The sequence below is a fragment of the Psammomys obesus genome, unplaced genomic scaffold (genome assembly GCF_907164565.1).
Source record: "Psammomys obesus unplaced genomic scaffold, mPsaObe1.curated_primary_1811, whole genome shotgun sequence".
Classification (NCBI taxonomy): domain Eukaryota; kingdom Metazoa; phylum Chordata; class Mammalia; order Rodentia; family Muridae; genus Psammomys; species Psammomys obesus.
Window position 1 is genome coordinate 5,678,245 of NW_026585609.1, and position 15,596 is coordinate 5,693,840.

Genomic DNA, 15,596 nt, shown 5'->3' on the forward strand with positions numbered 1-15,596 from the left:
CATCCTTTTACATATAATCCAAGGGGGGTAGAATAATATTGCTCTGGCCCCTGGAATAACTATGCTTGCTTGGGAAAGGATGTGATTCAATGGGCCTCCAGGCTGTGTATTCTCTCCCCAAAGCTTCATCTGAGGGGGTGAATATCTCCACAAATCTGGGAAGTCATTTGAAAACAGCCTTAGCAACATGAGGTAGACAGATTTGTGAGGCTAGCTGGCTGGCCAACAAGCCCCTAGGATTCTCCTTTCATTTTCTGCCCAGCATCCAGATGACAAGTACATGACCCCACACCTGGCATTCAGGGAAGTCCTGAGAAGCACTATGCCAGTCAGCTGAGCCATCTCCCTGGACCCCATTTTGCTCTGTGTACGTGTGTGTGTGTGTGTGTGTGTGTGTGTGTGTGTGTGTGTGTGTGTGCATATTTTGATTTTTGGGACTGCTGACATGTAGTAACATATACTGTCAGCTTGCTAGGCAGTAGCAGTGAACCACAGCTCTCAGAGCACACAGACAAACAACCAACACTGTACATAGTGCTGTGTTCCTACAGAGCTATAATGCTCTGTAGGTCAAGAGTGTACAATGCATTTTTATCTTACATGTTCAAATTCTGATGGACTTATTGCATCATAACCCTGCCAGAGGTCATGGTGCATCCATACATACAAAGGAAAGGAAACATTGGGTTCAACACTTAATTCTAGCTTGGGGATAAAAACAACACAGCTAGCCCCAGAGAAGTGCCAAAGAAAACAGTCTAGGAAAGAAATCAATGCCCACGTTGTACAGATGTGATAAGCAGGCAGTGGCAGCTATGAGGGCCTAATTTGGCCATGGAAGTGAAGTGATCAGCTATGCGGGATAAGCTAGAGGGCAGAATTAACCACACTCAAAAGCAGACAAAAGAAGGACCAAGATGAGAGGGAGTTTGTATTGGCATTGGTGTTGAAATCGTGTCTGTCAGCTTGAACGTGAAGTTAATCTGCCCATACACTGCTGCTCACTGATTTCTGGAGTTACATAAACCAAATAGCTTCATAGGCTTGGTCCCCAACCTGCATCCCCAACCCTAACGCCTGGGAAGACACCTTATTTCTTTGTGACAACTGAAGATGCTCAGTTATTAAAAGTTTAAATTAGTTCTTTCCCCTTAAAACCAACTCATTGGTACCATGACAGCACGAAAGTAGTACCAAAGCTGCATGAACTCTACATAAAATCGGGGACGAAGGCTCTGCCATAAGGCATCTGAACCCACACATTTCTCTTGGTGACTGACAGCACGCCTGCTCTATGTGATACAGGGAATGCTTGCACCTTCCACATTGGAGTCATGATGTTGGTTTTTCCTAGCAAAGGCGGCATAGTCTCTGTGGCTCCAGTGATGGTGTTTTCTAGTGATGGGTAGCGTAGTCTCTGTGGCCCCAAGTGGCTTCTCACAGAGAGATTTATCTGTTCCATCCCATGGCGTCTTCTTAGTCTAGCGGGACATATGCAGTTGTCACCAGCCCAACCACGCTCCCTTCTCCAAGCAAGCAGTATCTGTACTCATTTATATCAACATTACCTTGTTTCAAATCAGAGGACCGTAGTTCTGTGAACAATTCTCTAGTGAACTTCTGTTACAACTCAGAGCACTTCCAGCTAGCTCATTTGCTATAGGCATTCTCTTAACTTTCTTAATACTCTTTGCTGATCTCAAGGTTGTGATTTTTTATTATAGTTAAATAAGACAAACAAACAAACCCCATGAAACTTAAGAATTTCACAGCCCTTGATACAGGAGCTGTAAGGCTTAGGGTGATGCCCAGACCATTGTTGGTCCTCATTCAATGCTGAGTATGTGAGGTTGGGTAACTAAATGAAAGGGTTACTTCTCTTATAGTAGCAGTTCTCAACCTGTGGGTCATGACCCTTTGGGGGTCAGGTCAAATAACTTTTCACAGGGCTGTCCCTGAGACCATCAGAAAACTGGTATTTACATCACAATTCTTAAGAGTAACAAATTTACAGTTATGAAGTAGCAGTGAGAATATGGTTTGGGGTCACCACAACATGAAGAACCATACTAAAGCATTAGGAAGGTTGAGAACCACAGTGTTAGACAAACAGACCTTTCATTTTCAGCATATGCATTATAAAGTATCCTCTCCGTTATGTTGTATGCTAGGATGGTTTTCCCTGGCTTAACAGTTTCTCAGACATTTCAGAGAGAGGCCTGGGAGAGACTAAGGGACTACTATGGCTTATAGTTGCTGAGTCCTCTGTTCTCTTTCTGCAGGTGGGGAAATGGAAAGACAAGTCCCTACAAATGAAATACTACGTGTGGCCTCGAATGTGTCCTGAGACTGAAGAGCAAGAGGATGACCATCTGAGCATCGTGACCTTGGAGGAGGCGCCATTTGTCATTGTGGAAAGTGTGGACCCTCTCAGTGGCACCTGCATGAGGAATACAGTCCCCTGCCAGAAGCGCATCATCTCTGAGTATGACGACTCCCTAGATAGATGGTTCTCAGTGGCTTGGGAGCGAGTCAGAGGTGCTGCCCACTGATCTGGAGTCAGGCACCCTGTGAAATTCTCAGCTGCCATTGGGCTGCAGGATCAATGGGAGCTTTGATCAGAGGAGTGTGGCTCCACCTAAAATGCTGACCCGAGGAAATGATTGCTGAGTTAAGGTTCCTTTGAATGTGCCCAGCCTCAGTGACTGGGAGCTCAAGTGTACTGGGTTTAAGTTTCTGGGGTATGGAAATATTTTGAGAATTAGACCTACATTTGGAAAACATTCTACCTTGATTTATGGTGTCAAAAGGTGGAGGTAACAATACTCTTTGATGAGGATGGGACGTGAAGCATCTTAAAGGGAGACTGCAGAGTACCTCAGGGTCTGATAGGCATTTTGTGTCTAAATTCAGGTTTTGATTAAAACCATGAACTCAATGAAAAATTCATTGAACTGAACCTGAAGGATTCATGCCTTTTCCTCATCTATGTTATATTTCAAAGGAACATTGAAAATTGTGCCATGATATGGCTCAGGATACTGAGATAATTAAAAACACCAGAGTTCTAGATCTAATTTCTTTCCTCACTTAGGAATAAATTGTTCTGTGGGGGTGAGGGTTGAAGTTGGAATTTTAATAAAAAAGTAATTTTTCTCTTCTTGTACAAAGTTTTGCTTTGTTTGTTTGTTTCTTTGACTGGGTAGGAATAAAACAGATGAGGAACCAGGATACATCAAAAAATGCTGCAAAGGGTTCTGTATTGATATCCTTAAGAAAATTTCTAAGTCTGTGAAGTTCACCTATGACCTTTACCTGGTGACCAATGGCAAGCATGGAAAGAAAATCAATGGGACCTGGAATGGCATGATTGGTGAGGTCAGTATCAGTAGGCAAGGTCATGACAAAGTCATTTCCACTGTGTACTTATGTTTTTGCTTAAATATTTTTAAGGGTTTATCTCATGAATTTAACAAAATGTAAAATAGTCATTAGAGAAATGGAGAGATAACTCAGCCAGGAATGTGCTTGCCTCATAATCATGAGGACCAGAGTTTGATCCCCAGCACCCAAGTGCTTATAATCCCAGTGCCTGAAAAGATTCCTGGGGCCTGATGGCCAGACAGTCTAGCCGAATTGGTGAGCTCCAGGCCAACAACAGACCTGCAGGGAGGGAAATGGTATTCTAGAGGATGGTGCTCAGGTTATTGCTGGGCCATGAGAATTTTACTTGTGGTGGACCTGACTTCCAGAACGTTCTAACTGGAGCATTGTGCCTTTCTCTTCAGGTGGTCATGAAGAGGGCCTACATGGCAGTGGGTTCACTAACTATCAATGAAGAACGGTCAGAGGTGGTCGACTTTTCGGTGCCCTTCATAGAGACTGGCATCAGTGTCATGGTATCACGCAGCAATGGGACTGTGTCACCTTCTGCCTTCTTAGGTAAATCACGTGTTTACTGATGACAGGAAATGGACTCAAGGGCAAGTAGATGGAATAAGAAACAAGTATGAGAAAAAAAATTAAGAACACCCAGAAATCAGGGAGGTATGATGCCCTACAAGAAAATACTGATGGAATGGTCATCAGAGGCCCCCATTTAGTTCCATTTTCATCACTTGTTCATTTGACCTTGAGAAAAGTTGCTCCATCCTGGGATTATGTTTTCCTCTGCCACAAAATGTGGCATCCCAGTTAGTTGACTTTTGAGACTTCTAGTAATAATTTCTGAATCTAGATATTTTCAGTCTTGGTTACTATTCTATTACTGTAGAGAGATACCATGACCAAGGCAAGGCAACGCATATGAAAGAAAGCTTTTGATTGAGGGTTTGCTTATAAAATCAGAGGGTTAGTCCATTATGATCATAGCAGGAAGCAGACAGGCATGGCACTGGAGCAGTTGCTGGAGCATACTGATCCGTAGGCAGTAGGCAGATAGAGACAGAGACAGAGACAGCCACTGGGCCTGGTGTGGGCTTTTGAAACCTCAAAGCCCACTTCTAGTGACACACTTCTAAGGCCACACCTCCTTCGATAAGGCCATACCTCCTCCAACAAGGTCACACCCAATTCTTTCAAACAGTTTTTCAGCTGGGGACTAAGCAGACAAATACATGAAGTGGCCATTTTCATTCAAACCACCCCATCATCAAAAGACCTGTTTATTTTTTTAATTATCTTCAGGAATTGAACATAGGACTAACATACACATAAACATTTTCTGCTTTTACAAGAATTTTCTGAGACTTTGCTAGCCAGAGCTCATCTGATGCTTCCTTCTACCCTCTTTCTCCACTTCTTCCCTAATATTCGCCTCTGTTTCCCCACTTTCTAGCATCACTCAAATATAAAAGTTTTAGATATTCTTTGAGACTGGGTGAGATAAGGCCATGTCTTCCACTAGATGAGGTCTTTTGTGAGCTCATATACCATTCCTTTTTCAGGGGCTATGGAGCCAGGGGTTGGAAAATAAAATGTCACCTTGAAAACAGAACATTGAGCTAGGAGACCGGAAGCTGGTCTGGTTATAAGCAAGCTGTAAGCCTTTGGACTCTCGTAATGACCCTGAGGGGAAGAATGTTTTTAAATGGGAATAGTAGAAAAAGACAATAGTTAGGCTTTATTTAAACTCCGTATGTGAGGAATTAATTTGATTAAGGTACTACTAAGTGGAATTATAGATTCTATAAAACTTTTCTATATGTTACTTAAGTTTCATAGCCAGCGTTCTTATTCATGCTGAACCGAATTCTGGCTCTTCTAGTTCACATGAAATGTTAATAGACAGTATACACTGAGGTGTTCATTTTGTAGCTTCTGGATTTAACTTACTTGCAAACTTCCTTTATAAGGAAGACTGAAACATTATGAGACATGAAGTAGGTTCTAATTCTAATTCTATTAGTACAGCTAGTTAGACCTGGGATTCTGGAAATGTTAAACAGACTATCTTCTTTCTGTGAATGTCTGGAAAAGGAGTGGTTCATTAATTATAAGGAAAACGGATGCTAACATTCTCTGACTACCAGCCATGTATGCTTGCTTTGGTTATATGAAATTATCGATGTTTACTACATTCCTAGTTGGGCACTGGAGTCTTGGGTAAGTTAAGCATTTTCCAGGAGTTCTGTGATAAAGCCATGTGTGGTAGTCATCGTAGCCTGTGTTCTTGTCCACTCTGCAACCTGGAGCCATTGTGATGAACAAAGACAAATATGCGACATAATGGTGAGGACAATGTTAGGCGAGGTTTCAGGTATGCTCAGTTCATAATGACTGCTACTTTCTGAGTATGAACATAGAAATAACCTTGACCTCTTGTGCTTAATTTTCTCCTCTGTAAAATAATGAAAGGCCCATTGAAAGGATTATAAATAATGCTATATGGAGGAGTCCTTTATAAATTGTAAAGATCAATAATGATATTTGGTACATTTGTTTGAAGAAAGTTGCCCTAAGCTAGATGAGGCTGGGGGAGGGGGGGGAAGGGGTTATCGCAGATGTAAAGTTTTCATTCAGTTCTTGGCCAGTCATAGAAAAGCATGAAACTAGCGTAGGATTTTCACCAATTAGTCAAGGATGGAGGAGGTTTTTCCCCACACCAGATGAAACAGACTCAAGTGTACCATGTGGGCTTGAGCCCCTGCTGCCACTGAAAAGCTTTGCATTTCACAGTTGGTATGTTAAGCTCTGGGGCTTTGTTAAGGGTATTTTTAAATTGATTAAGTGACCCAGGCTTTTATAATCCCTTTGGAAGTTCAATAATAAAGTAGGTTTCAGAGTGGGAAATATATTTTCTAATTTTCAGCCAATTTCTCCCTCTCTCAACTTCATCTTTATTAATGACTTGGAAGGAGGGGAAAACAGCATGTTAATTCACTTATTAGGAGTTTACAATGTGATGTGACAGCTAAAAAGGCCAGAACTATTTTGGGACACAGTTGAGGGGCACTGTATCATAGGACAGAATTACAATCATTCTTTCATGTCTAAGGCATCATGGAGATGGCTTTTGGAATATAGTGTTCAGCATATGAGTGCATCTAAGCAACAGAGATCTAACTCAGCCGGAATAGATTTAGCAAATATGATGAAAGTTACTAAATAAAACATGCATAGAACAATCTTGCTCTCTTGTCTAGCCTTAGCCCATCAACCCCACTGTTTAGTAATGAGAGACAGATTATAGCTGCTTTGTGATTCATAAACTATGCCTATTCCCTTGTTACCTGCAAAATCTCCACTATTGTGGACACTGATATTCAATATAGATAGTTTGCTGTTATTGTTGTTGTTTTGTTTCTTGGAACAAGGTTTATTTGTGTAGCCTTGGCTGTTCTGAAACTCACTCTGTAACCAGGCTGGCCTCAAACTCACAGAGATCCACTTGCCTCTGTCTCCTAAGAGCTGAGATTAAAGATGTGCACCACCATGGCCTGATAGTTTTTTTCTTATTTTTTTTTTTATGATTGACTCACATTCTTATAGCTTAATGATATCCCACAACAAAGTAGTCTAGAAAAATAAATACAGGCCAGACAAACACTAAGAGTAGTGTGTGGACACAAAAGCAAAAGGAAATAGTTATTCTCCATATGACAATATTACCACACTAATTCAACTTTAAAACAGTACCTACAAGAATTTGTCCACAAGATCACAAGCACTGGGGAAGGCTTTTTAATTTCTCCTTCAGAGTATCATGTTGATGAGGAGGTAAAGCAAGTCAGCTTGGTATAATTTACTTGTGCCATATCCATTTCTTCCAATCACATCATTCATTAAAAGATCCAGGTATGCACTTATAAGCAGATATTAGCCATATAATACAGGATAACCATACAACAGTCCACAGACCTGAAGAAGCTAAGTAACAAAGAGAACCCTAGGGAAGGTTGCTTAATCCTCACTCAGAAAGGCAAATAGAATAGACACTGGAAGAGGTTGAAGAGAGGGAACAGGTCTACAGCCTACCATAGATGTCCTCTGAAAGACTCTACCTAGCAGGGGATCGAAGCAGATGATGAGATTCACAGCCAAACTTTGGGCAGATCACAGGAAGTCTTATGGAAGAGTGGATGGATAGAAAGACCCAGGATGGGATAGGAGTACCACAAGACAACCAATAGAGCCAACAAATCTGGTCCTGGTTGGGGGAGGAAGGCTGTGGAAACTGATGCACCAACCAAGGACCATGCATGGAGAGGACCTAAGCCCTCTGATCAGATGTAGCCCATAGGCAGCTCAGTCTCCAAGTGGGTCCCCTAGGATGGGGAACAGGGGCAGACTCTGACATAGACTAAGATGTTTGTTCCTAGATCACTTCTCCCTGGCAGGGCAGCCTTGCAGGGCTACAGAGGAAGAGGATACAGGCAGTTGTAATGAGACTTGGTAGGCTGGGGTCAGATGGTAGGGGTGGAGTGCTAAGGGAAAGGGATTAGGGAAACAGGGAAGGAGGGTAGGTCCAGGAGGAGACAAGAGAGGGGACTACAATCCGGATGTGAAGTGATCAATTAAAAAAAAAAACTAAATTAAAAAATGTTGAAGATAAAAAGAGAGAAAAAAATTAAAAAAAGAAGGATCCAGGTAGGTTTCCAAGAGTGACAGAAACTGTCCCAATAAACCCAGAAAGGCTCACCAGCATGTTGGGGTCTTTACGTATTTGAAATAAAATGGTCTTTACACATCCAAGAGGAGAATGGGTTGCTTGAGTATCTCTTATGTCTCCCTGATTCAACCCTGGCTCTTTGAGGGCACATGGCACACTTGTGGCTTGCTCCTCTTAAAATAGGTGTAAACATGGGCAGACGATTATGGAAATGATGCGCTGTTTGTTCTCTGTTTTGACCCTGAGCGCTGTTTTGCTTTCCTTCCCAGAGCCATTCAGTGCTGACGTGTGGGTGATGATGTTTGTGATGCTGCTCATTGTCTCTGCTGTGGCTGTCTTTGTCTTTGAATACTTCAGCCCTGTGGGTTACAACAGGTGCCTAGCTGATGGCAGAGGTAAGGTTCTGGGACTCCCTGCATCTCTACCTTTCTCCCCTCTACTTTACAACTCAGAGCCATTATGCCCATTAGCATTTATGGCTGTCAGCATAGCAATGGTTTAAAATGTGCAATTAAAATGTGTGCTGGATTCTCTTTGTCCCCTTTTGGTGCATGTTAGAACTAGGCATGGTTCTAACCCCCTGGATCCTTAAGAAGAAAGACTGCTAATAAAGTTAACACACACATGGGCCCTAGTTTGTAAACCATAGGTTATGGGCAGTTTATTGGGAGAAACATGAGGGAAAAGGCAGACTGTACCTACATAGTAGGAATGCCCCAAGGACACATGAAGATTACTGTGGCCATTACAGCTTCCCATAGTTGAAGGGTGGCACTGAGTTACAGGGTCTCCACAGCGTGCATCTTTGGCCTAACCTGCCTCCCGGGGAGTATAAAAGTCGCATGCTTGAAATAAAATGAACACTCAGAACCAGTTCTCACTTGTAGCTACTATGAATGGTCTCATGTTCTGGGAAGGTAAACATCAACGTGGGCAAACTGGCAACGTGTTTGAAGCACTTCCGATATTTTGGAAAAGTTCCTCAGACTTCTGGAGGAGTCTAAGAACCTGGTAAATATGCAGTTCCTGCAGAACTTCATAAAAGCCTCAGGGTTAAGAACTAAGCCAGCCACTTCTAACTCTTCTCCTTCTAGAATTCTAGTTATTCTGGAATGCACCACCAGGAGGACAGATTCTTAATTTTAGGCACTAATATGAATTGCATGTAGGACACTTAAGAAACAAAGGTGCTTGGACCTAGTCTACTGATTTACTAAACCTGGGATGAGGCTTAGACACTATATGTTTCAAACTAGTGCTTATTTACCTTGGTGTTATTAGCATAACCAGAGTCATTTTGAATCTGTTTAATAAGAACCTCTAAGGTGGTCACCAGGCAACAGTGTTCAATCAATTTGGCATTCATGCTCTGGTGAGATTCAAAGTCCAAACTGAGAGCTATTGCTTATTCAGAGGACTTCCAAATGCTGCTCTATCTTGTATTTTGCTGTATTTACTAAAGCAGAGTTTTACATGTCTTCACAATATAGTGTGGTCATTGATTATCCACCTATCTAAAGGCTAGCCTGAACCAGGGACCTAGATTCTAACCTGAAAGGTTCTAGTAAGTGAACCATCTGGGGCTCCATCAGTGTAGACAAACATCATCATTGGCAAGAGCCAAAGGTAACAGAGAATGCCTTCTCGTCCTGGAAAAAAAGTAGAAAACAGAATATAAAAATCCAGATTTACAGGCATAGTGCAAGAGCCCATGATTATTCATGTTACCTTAGGATACTTCTCTCTTTACAGAGGAATTCAGCGCTGTTCCACTCTAAATATCAAGTCTCCTTAGAGCATTGCACAGTTTGCAAAACTTTGTTTTGAAAACAGTTTTCTACTTACACATCTGTTGCATGAAAACAAGTCCACATGCACAGATGTCTGTGCACAGTTCCATAACAAGTTCAACCTCCCCAGCCCCTGATGATGTAGTTGGCTGAGCACATGTGAGGATCACGGCAAACATCCTCTGTGGGCAGATAATCATCTCTGCAGTGGGACTGTGCACAAAGATGCAAGTAACACAGAAGGTTTTTCCCTCACCCAGCAGGGACAGCAGACAAGTCACCCATCATTTATGGGCAGAAGCCCTAAGAGCAGGTGAAGGGACCTCTATCAAGAGCAGCTAGGGCCCAAGAGTCAATGGTCTCCTCTCTGGGCTTTCTTGTACAGATGCCCTACTGCAGCAGCAGGCCAGTTGGGAAGGGTTGGCATTGGAGGGAGTAGGGGAACCAAAGTCGTTTTAAAGACATCAGCTGCGACAGGCTAGAAGCTAAAGAAAACTTAGCAAAAAGTACATTCAGTCATCCACAATTGGTAAAAGTGAACATGGAGGTCTATGGCAATGGTAGAAAGGGGCCTTACACATTTCTTGCTGATGTCTTGAAAGTTAAAATACTTCCTTGGTAGGTAATGGTAAATTTTAAGAAGAAAAGGTCAATGTTGGCCATTGTAACCTAATTTTCACATGATCTTGATGGTCTCATATATGAAGATGGAAAGAGTTTTAGTTGGAGAAAGACTTCCCCCATACCTCAGGGTTCTGGCTTTACTTCTAAGAAACCCTCTTCTGCCTTCCTCAGGCTTCCAGGAAAGACACATGCTCTTGAATTGACATCGTCATTAGAATGGCTCAGTGGAGGGGTTTCCTGCTCTTGTCAGGGACTTTCATCTCTGGGTACTTATAGATCAAAACAGATCCAGTGATTCAGGTTTAACTTTCTCTCCCCATCTTTTGTATCACACCAGAGCCAGGCGGCCCATCTTTCACCATCGGCAAAGCAATTTGGTTACTCTGGGGTCTGGTGTTTAACAACTCCGTACCTGTGCAGAACCCAAAGGGGACCACGTCCAAGATCATGGTGTCAGTGTGGGCCTTCTTTGCTGTCATTTTCCTGGCCAGCTACACTGCCAACTTAGCAGCCTTCATGATCCAAGAGGAGTATGTGGACCAGGTCTCTGGCCTGAGTGACAAGAAGGTAAGAGACCCATTTAAAACCTTCCATCTTTCTCTATCCTTTCCTGAGCCATACTCAAAGTTCTCGTGAACCTGGTAATTTTCCAAATGTTTAGAATCAACAGCTCTTTCTTGTGTTCTCTTCAACTGGGACATGGGCACAGAAGCTGGATTCCCTACTGAATTAATACTCCTTCACGCTTGCCTTCTGATTCGTAAAAGGTTGTCACAAGGGCGCCCTGGGCTGCAAATAAGGGGCTTGGTATGCTAGCAGTTTCTCCGAGTACAGAGCAACTCTTGTTAGATGCAGCCGGGTGGGCCTCTCAGCCCAGAGCTGCCTATTTGCTGTGTTATTAGAGGGCTGCCCCTGTGTACCCACCCTAGGGACACTGGAGCGTTACACCTCATTTTCTTCCCAGTGGTGTTTGGCTGTGGGTTCTCCCTTTGTTTCTCTGCACACTTGCACGTCCCCAGGGCTGGGCAGGAGGTTTGTTCACATTGTGTCTTGAAGAGAAATGCTATTTAGTGCATGACCGCCCGCCCCTGTGTGGTGCGGATGAGTGGGCTGTGCCCATACCACCTACCTGGCATTGGAGAGAGGCAGGGAGATATCTGCTGGTTTCCATCCTTCCAGCCTAAGGGGTACAGAACCTGCTCTAAATCCATGTGGCCATGTAGGTCAGCCTGAAGCGCACCAGTTTTCATCGGAGATTTGTCCCCTGGAAATACAACGACCATGATAGTCTAAGACTAGAAAGTCTGTGTTTGCCTGTTTGCCGAGTGTCTGGGAAAGCGTGGGACCAAAGCATTTCGAATTCTTTCACTTACAACGCCTTTCCTACCTTTTCATTTCTTTAATATTTAGAAAGTGGCTTTCCAATTCCACTTCCAGGATGAAGCCCTAATGTAGAGCTAGAAGTATTTTAAGATCAATGGGTAATGCTTTCCCACATGGGTGGCGGTCCTTGGGAGGAGATACTGTCTAGGCTCAGGGGCCTGTTCCTCTATCTGCTACTCTTCATTCACCAAGAATTCTCGAAAGTGTATGAGAAAGAGAAACAGTTCCTTGAGGGAATGTTATGGTGCTTTCTGTGTGCATCTTCCTGACTGGATGTGAGTACATATGTATGTGTGCATATGTGAGTGTCTGTGTGTGAGAGACACATTAATGTTCACTGCTTATACGCTACGCTACATGTTTTAGTTTATCTTCCTTTGTGCTTTATTCTCCTTTAAATTATTAAATTATTTTGCTTTATTTTTATTTAAATTTCAAAATGTTTTCTCTTTCTTGTATGTCCTTCTCCCTTCCTACAATATTACTTATAGCTCTAACCCAAAATTGATTAAACATTTATTTATATATTAATCCACTTATTACCTGATTCATTTTTAGACCTTCTTCTTGCCTTTGGCTCCATCACCAGCATCCTTTGTCATTATGGAACTAAGTACAATTTGAGTTAGACATCTTTCATCCCACCTCGCTATCAACCTTTACCACCACCTCCACTTGGACTAGATATGAACTAGGTAGGCCACACTCACCAAAAATGATGGCTGTGTGAGAATCTCGCCAGGCTCTGCTGCCATGTATAGTCTTGTCAGAGATATGGTACTGTCAGTGTCTTCAAAATGTGGCCAAATCATGGGAGCATGTCACCTTGCATTGATTTGAAAAAGATGTAGTGGATCAAATTCCCAAGCACGAAGTGGCCATATTTAACGAGTTCATGTCACTGTGCATCAATGTGGTGACAGAGTGGTGGGTCGCAGCCCTTTTTGAGACTGTCAGTCGCAACGTGGCAATAACCTACCATGTTTGTCATATTGCTTTCTTCAGACGTTTCTGAAAATCGCTCCCAACACTGCATTTGTCTCTCTGATACCTTCATTTCACCCAGAAACAACTTGGAATGTGTTTCTATTTGAACTAAAAATAGTTGAGATTGCAGAGTGGGGGTGCAGAGGCTGTTTTCCCTTCTGTTATGGCCATCCTAAGCTACTTATAGCAGAGAAAATGTGAATCTGTCATACTGTTTTCTAAGAAATTAGACCACATCAGTAATTTTACATATAATAAATACAGGTGATTGATTTTCCCTCTAATGTGGCTTCCATGCCCTTTATCAATGACTGCCAGCTCTCGGGTGTCTTTTTCCAAGGCTTGCATCCTCTATCTTTGGTATCCTTAACTAGGTAGCCTCCTTCTTGACCACGGCTCATGCAGACATCTATCTGCCTGCGAAATCTCTCTTCCCAGTTCTCACTTACTAAACTGCTACTTAAAGCAGGCTCAGATTAGAGAACCATTGCTTGTGGAACTCTCCTGGGCTCATGCAGGCAGCTCCGCAGGCTCCCTTTCACGACAGTCATTGAGGCCTTTATTGTCGCACATCTTCCATGTTCTGTACAATAATCTCAAGACTTGCACATAGTAGTGTTTCTCTCTGATTATGAATGCTACAGCAAGTGACATTATTTGGTCATTACGAGAGCAACAACAAAAAGCGTCTGTGTGAGAGTAAAGAAAGAACCCAGGTATCTATGAGCTTCCTAGGCCCACAGTGGTTGTGGCATGACAGGGAAAGAAAGCTTCAATATAGAGGCGCCTCTAACAGCTGCTTAACCTGGAAAGGATTAAAAATGATTATTCTATGTATTTCAGAACATCACAAAGTGACAAAATAGTAAATTACAAGCGTCCTACCAGAAAGTGTCAACAGAATCTACATAATTATAGAAAACATTTAAGTAACTAATGACATATGACTGCATATTAGTGTCAGGAAGAGTTACAAAAATCAGAGGAGAGTGTTTTGAAAATATACTTAAAATGTCAAAATTCATATTAGCTTTACTTCAAAACACCCAGAGAAAACAAAATCTTGGGACCGGCATGGCAGTACACGTGAGGAAGAATATTATTGAATTTAGGGAAAGGAAAATAATGTATGCATTGAAACAATGTTATTGAGAGTAGAAATGAGATGATTTGTAAGATTTTTGTTCAATGAAATTACATTTCCATCAAGGAAAGTAACATTTACAGTGGAGAAGGGTTCTGAAGCTTGTTCTATCAGCCGACATATGATCTGTGTAATTGAACTCAAATGGTAAACATCCCAGAACCACAATAGACAATAGGAAGATATCTGTAGCTCTGACATTTATAGCTTAAAAAATAGTCCTCAGCCGGGAACTGTGGCACAAGCCTGTAATCTCAGCACTCAGGAAAGCAGAGGCAAGCAGATCTCTGTGAGTTCGAGGCCAGCCTGGTCTACAAAGCAAGTCCAGGACAGCCAAGGATACAGAGAGAAACCTTGTCTCAGGAAAGAAAAAAAAAAAAAAAGTTCTCAGTATTTGGGCAGGGCAGCAGTGTGTGCTGAGATTTCATTTGTTACTGATAAGGACACCCGCTTCTGTGCTGCCCTGCTGCGTGCCCTCTCTTTGGATGTGGATGGGCCAACCTCCCGACAGCCCTATTGTACGTTCCTTCAGACACGCAGGTGCGAAGGAGGTGTAAGGAAGTTTCTAGAATCTTCTTCTCTGAATAGTGAGCCCACGTACTTGTTCTTCTGTTTCTCACCTATCCAGATGGACGTTCCACTTTCCTGTCTGCCAAACATAGTGTGAAGGGGAAAGACTTCCACCCACCAGTACTTGCTGGGTACTAGGTACATTATCTTTGTCGCGTATATGTGTGCTATTTGTATAATCTTTTGTCCAGGGGTGGTTATTCCCATTTCCCATAAGGACACTGCAACTCCAAGAAGCTTAGAAACTTCCCTGAAGCCACCCGTATCAAGTGACAGAGCCAAGTGACAGGCCCGGAATATTTGATTCTAAAACCATTCTCCTGGGATGTTTACCTTGTGGAGAATCCAAGGCAAAGTTATAACACAGATTAAGATTAATATATTAGTTTATTTTTTAATTGCAGTGACAAAGTAGCTAACAAAAGGAACTTAAGGACAAAGGGGCTTATTCCTCATGGGAAGGGATGCAGTCTGTCATGGTAAGGGAAGCGTTAGGAGTATGAGGTAACTTGTCATACTGTACTCAGGAGCAGAGAGAAGACAGGAAATAGGGTCCAGCTATGCGGCCTCAAGCCTCGCCCCCAACAACTCATTTCTGCCAAGAAGGTACCATTTACTGAGGATCCAGAGACACTGGGACGCTTAGTAAATAAATGGTACCTGCCACAGGGGCAAACGTTGAAACAAGTGATCCTATGGGACTATTTCACATTTTAACCACAACAGTTGATATGGCCAACTCTTTCTCTGCTCTAGTTAATTCTTATTTAATTCTCTACCCTTCCATTAACTGGCTGTTTGGGGCATACTTAACCCAGCTTTTCTCGGGACCCATTATATCACCACTATTGTTACTTCTGCTAACAAAGATCACCACTGTTATTGTGACTGATGAGACTTGAGCACTATCTTGGCTAACACTTTTTTCGGCTCCTTTTAAGCCAGGCATAATGCCAGACACATTGCAGAGACCGTCTTGTGTAATGGC

The 15,596-nt window shown here is 42.6% G+C and overlaps 1 protein-coding gene across 5 annotated transcripts in view; it reads left to right on the forward strand.

The window, feature by feature from the left end:
* Grin2b (glutamate ionotropic receptor NMDA type subunit 2B) overlaps positions 1-15,596 on the forward strand; it is a 434,130-nt gene that overhangs the window by 385,343 nt on the left and 33,191 nt on the right. For all 5 annotated transcript variants that reach the window (XM_055610677.1, XM_055610692.1, XM_055610686.1 and 2 more), the window contains 5 exons: positions 2,283-2,485; positions 3,207-3,378; positions 3,789-3,942; positions 8,380-8,505; positions 10,862-11,091. In XM_055610677.1, coding sequence (XP_055466652.1) covers positions 2,283-2,485; positions 3,207-3,378; positions 3,789-3,942; positions 8,380-8,505; positions 10,862-11,091 — 885 coding nt within the window. The remainder of the gene's footprint in view (positions 1-2,282; positions 2,486-3,206; positions 3,379-3,788; positions 3,943-8,379; positions 8,506-10,861; positions 11,092-15,596) is intronic.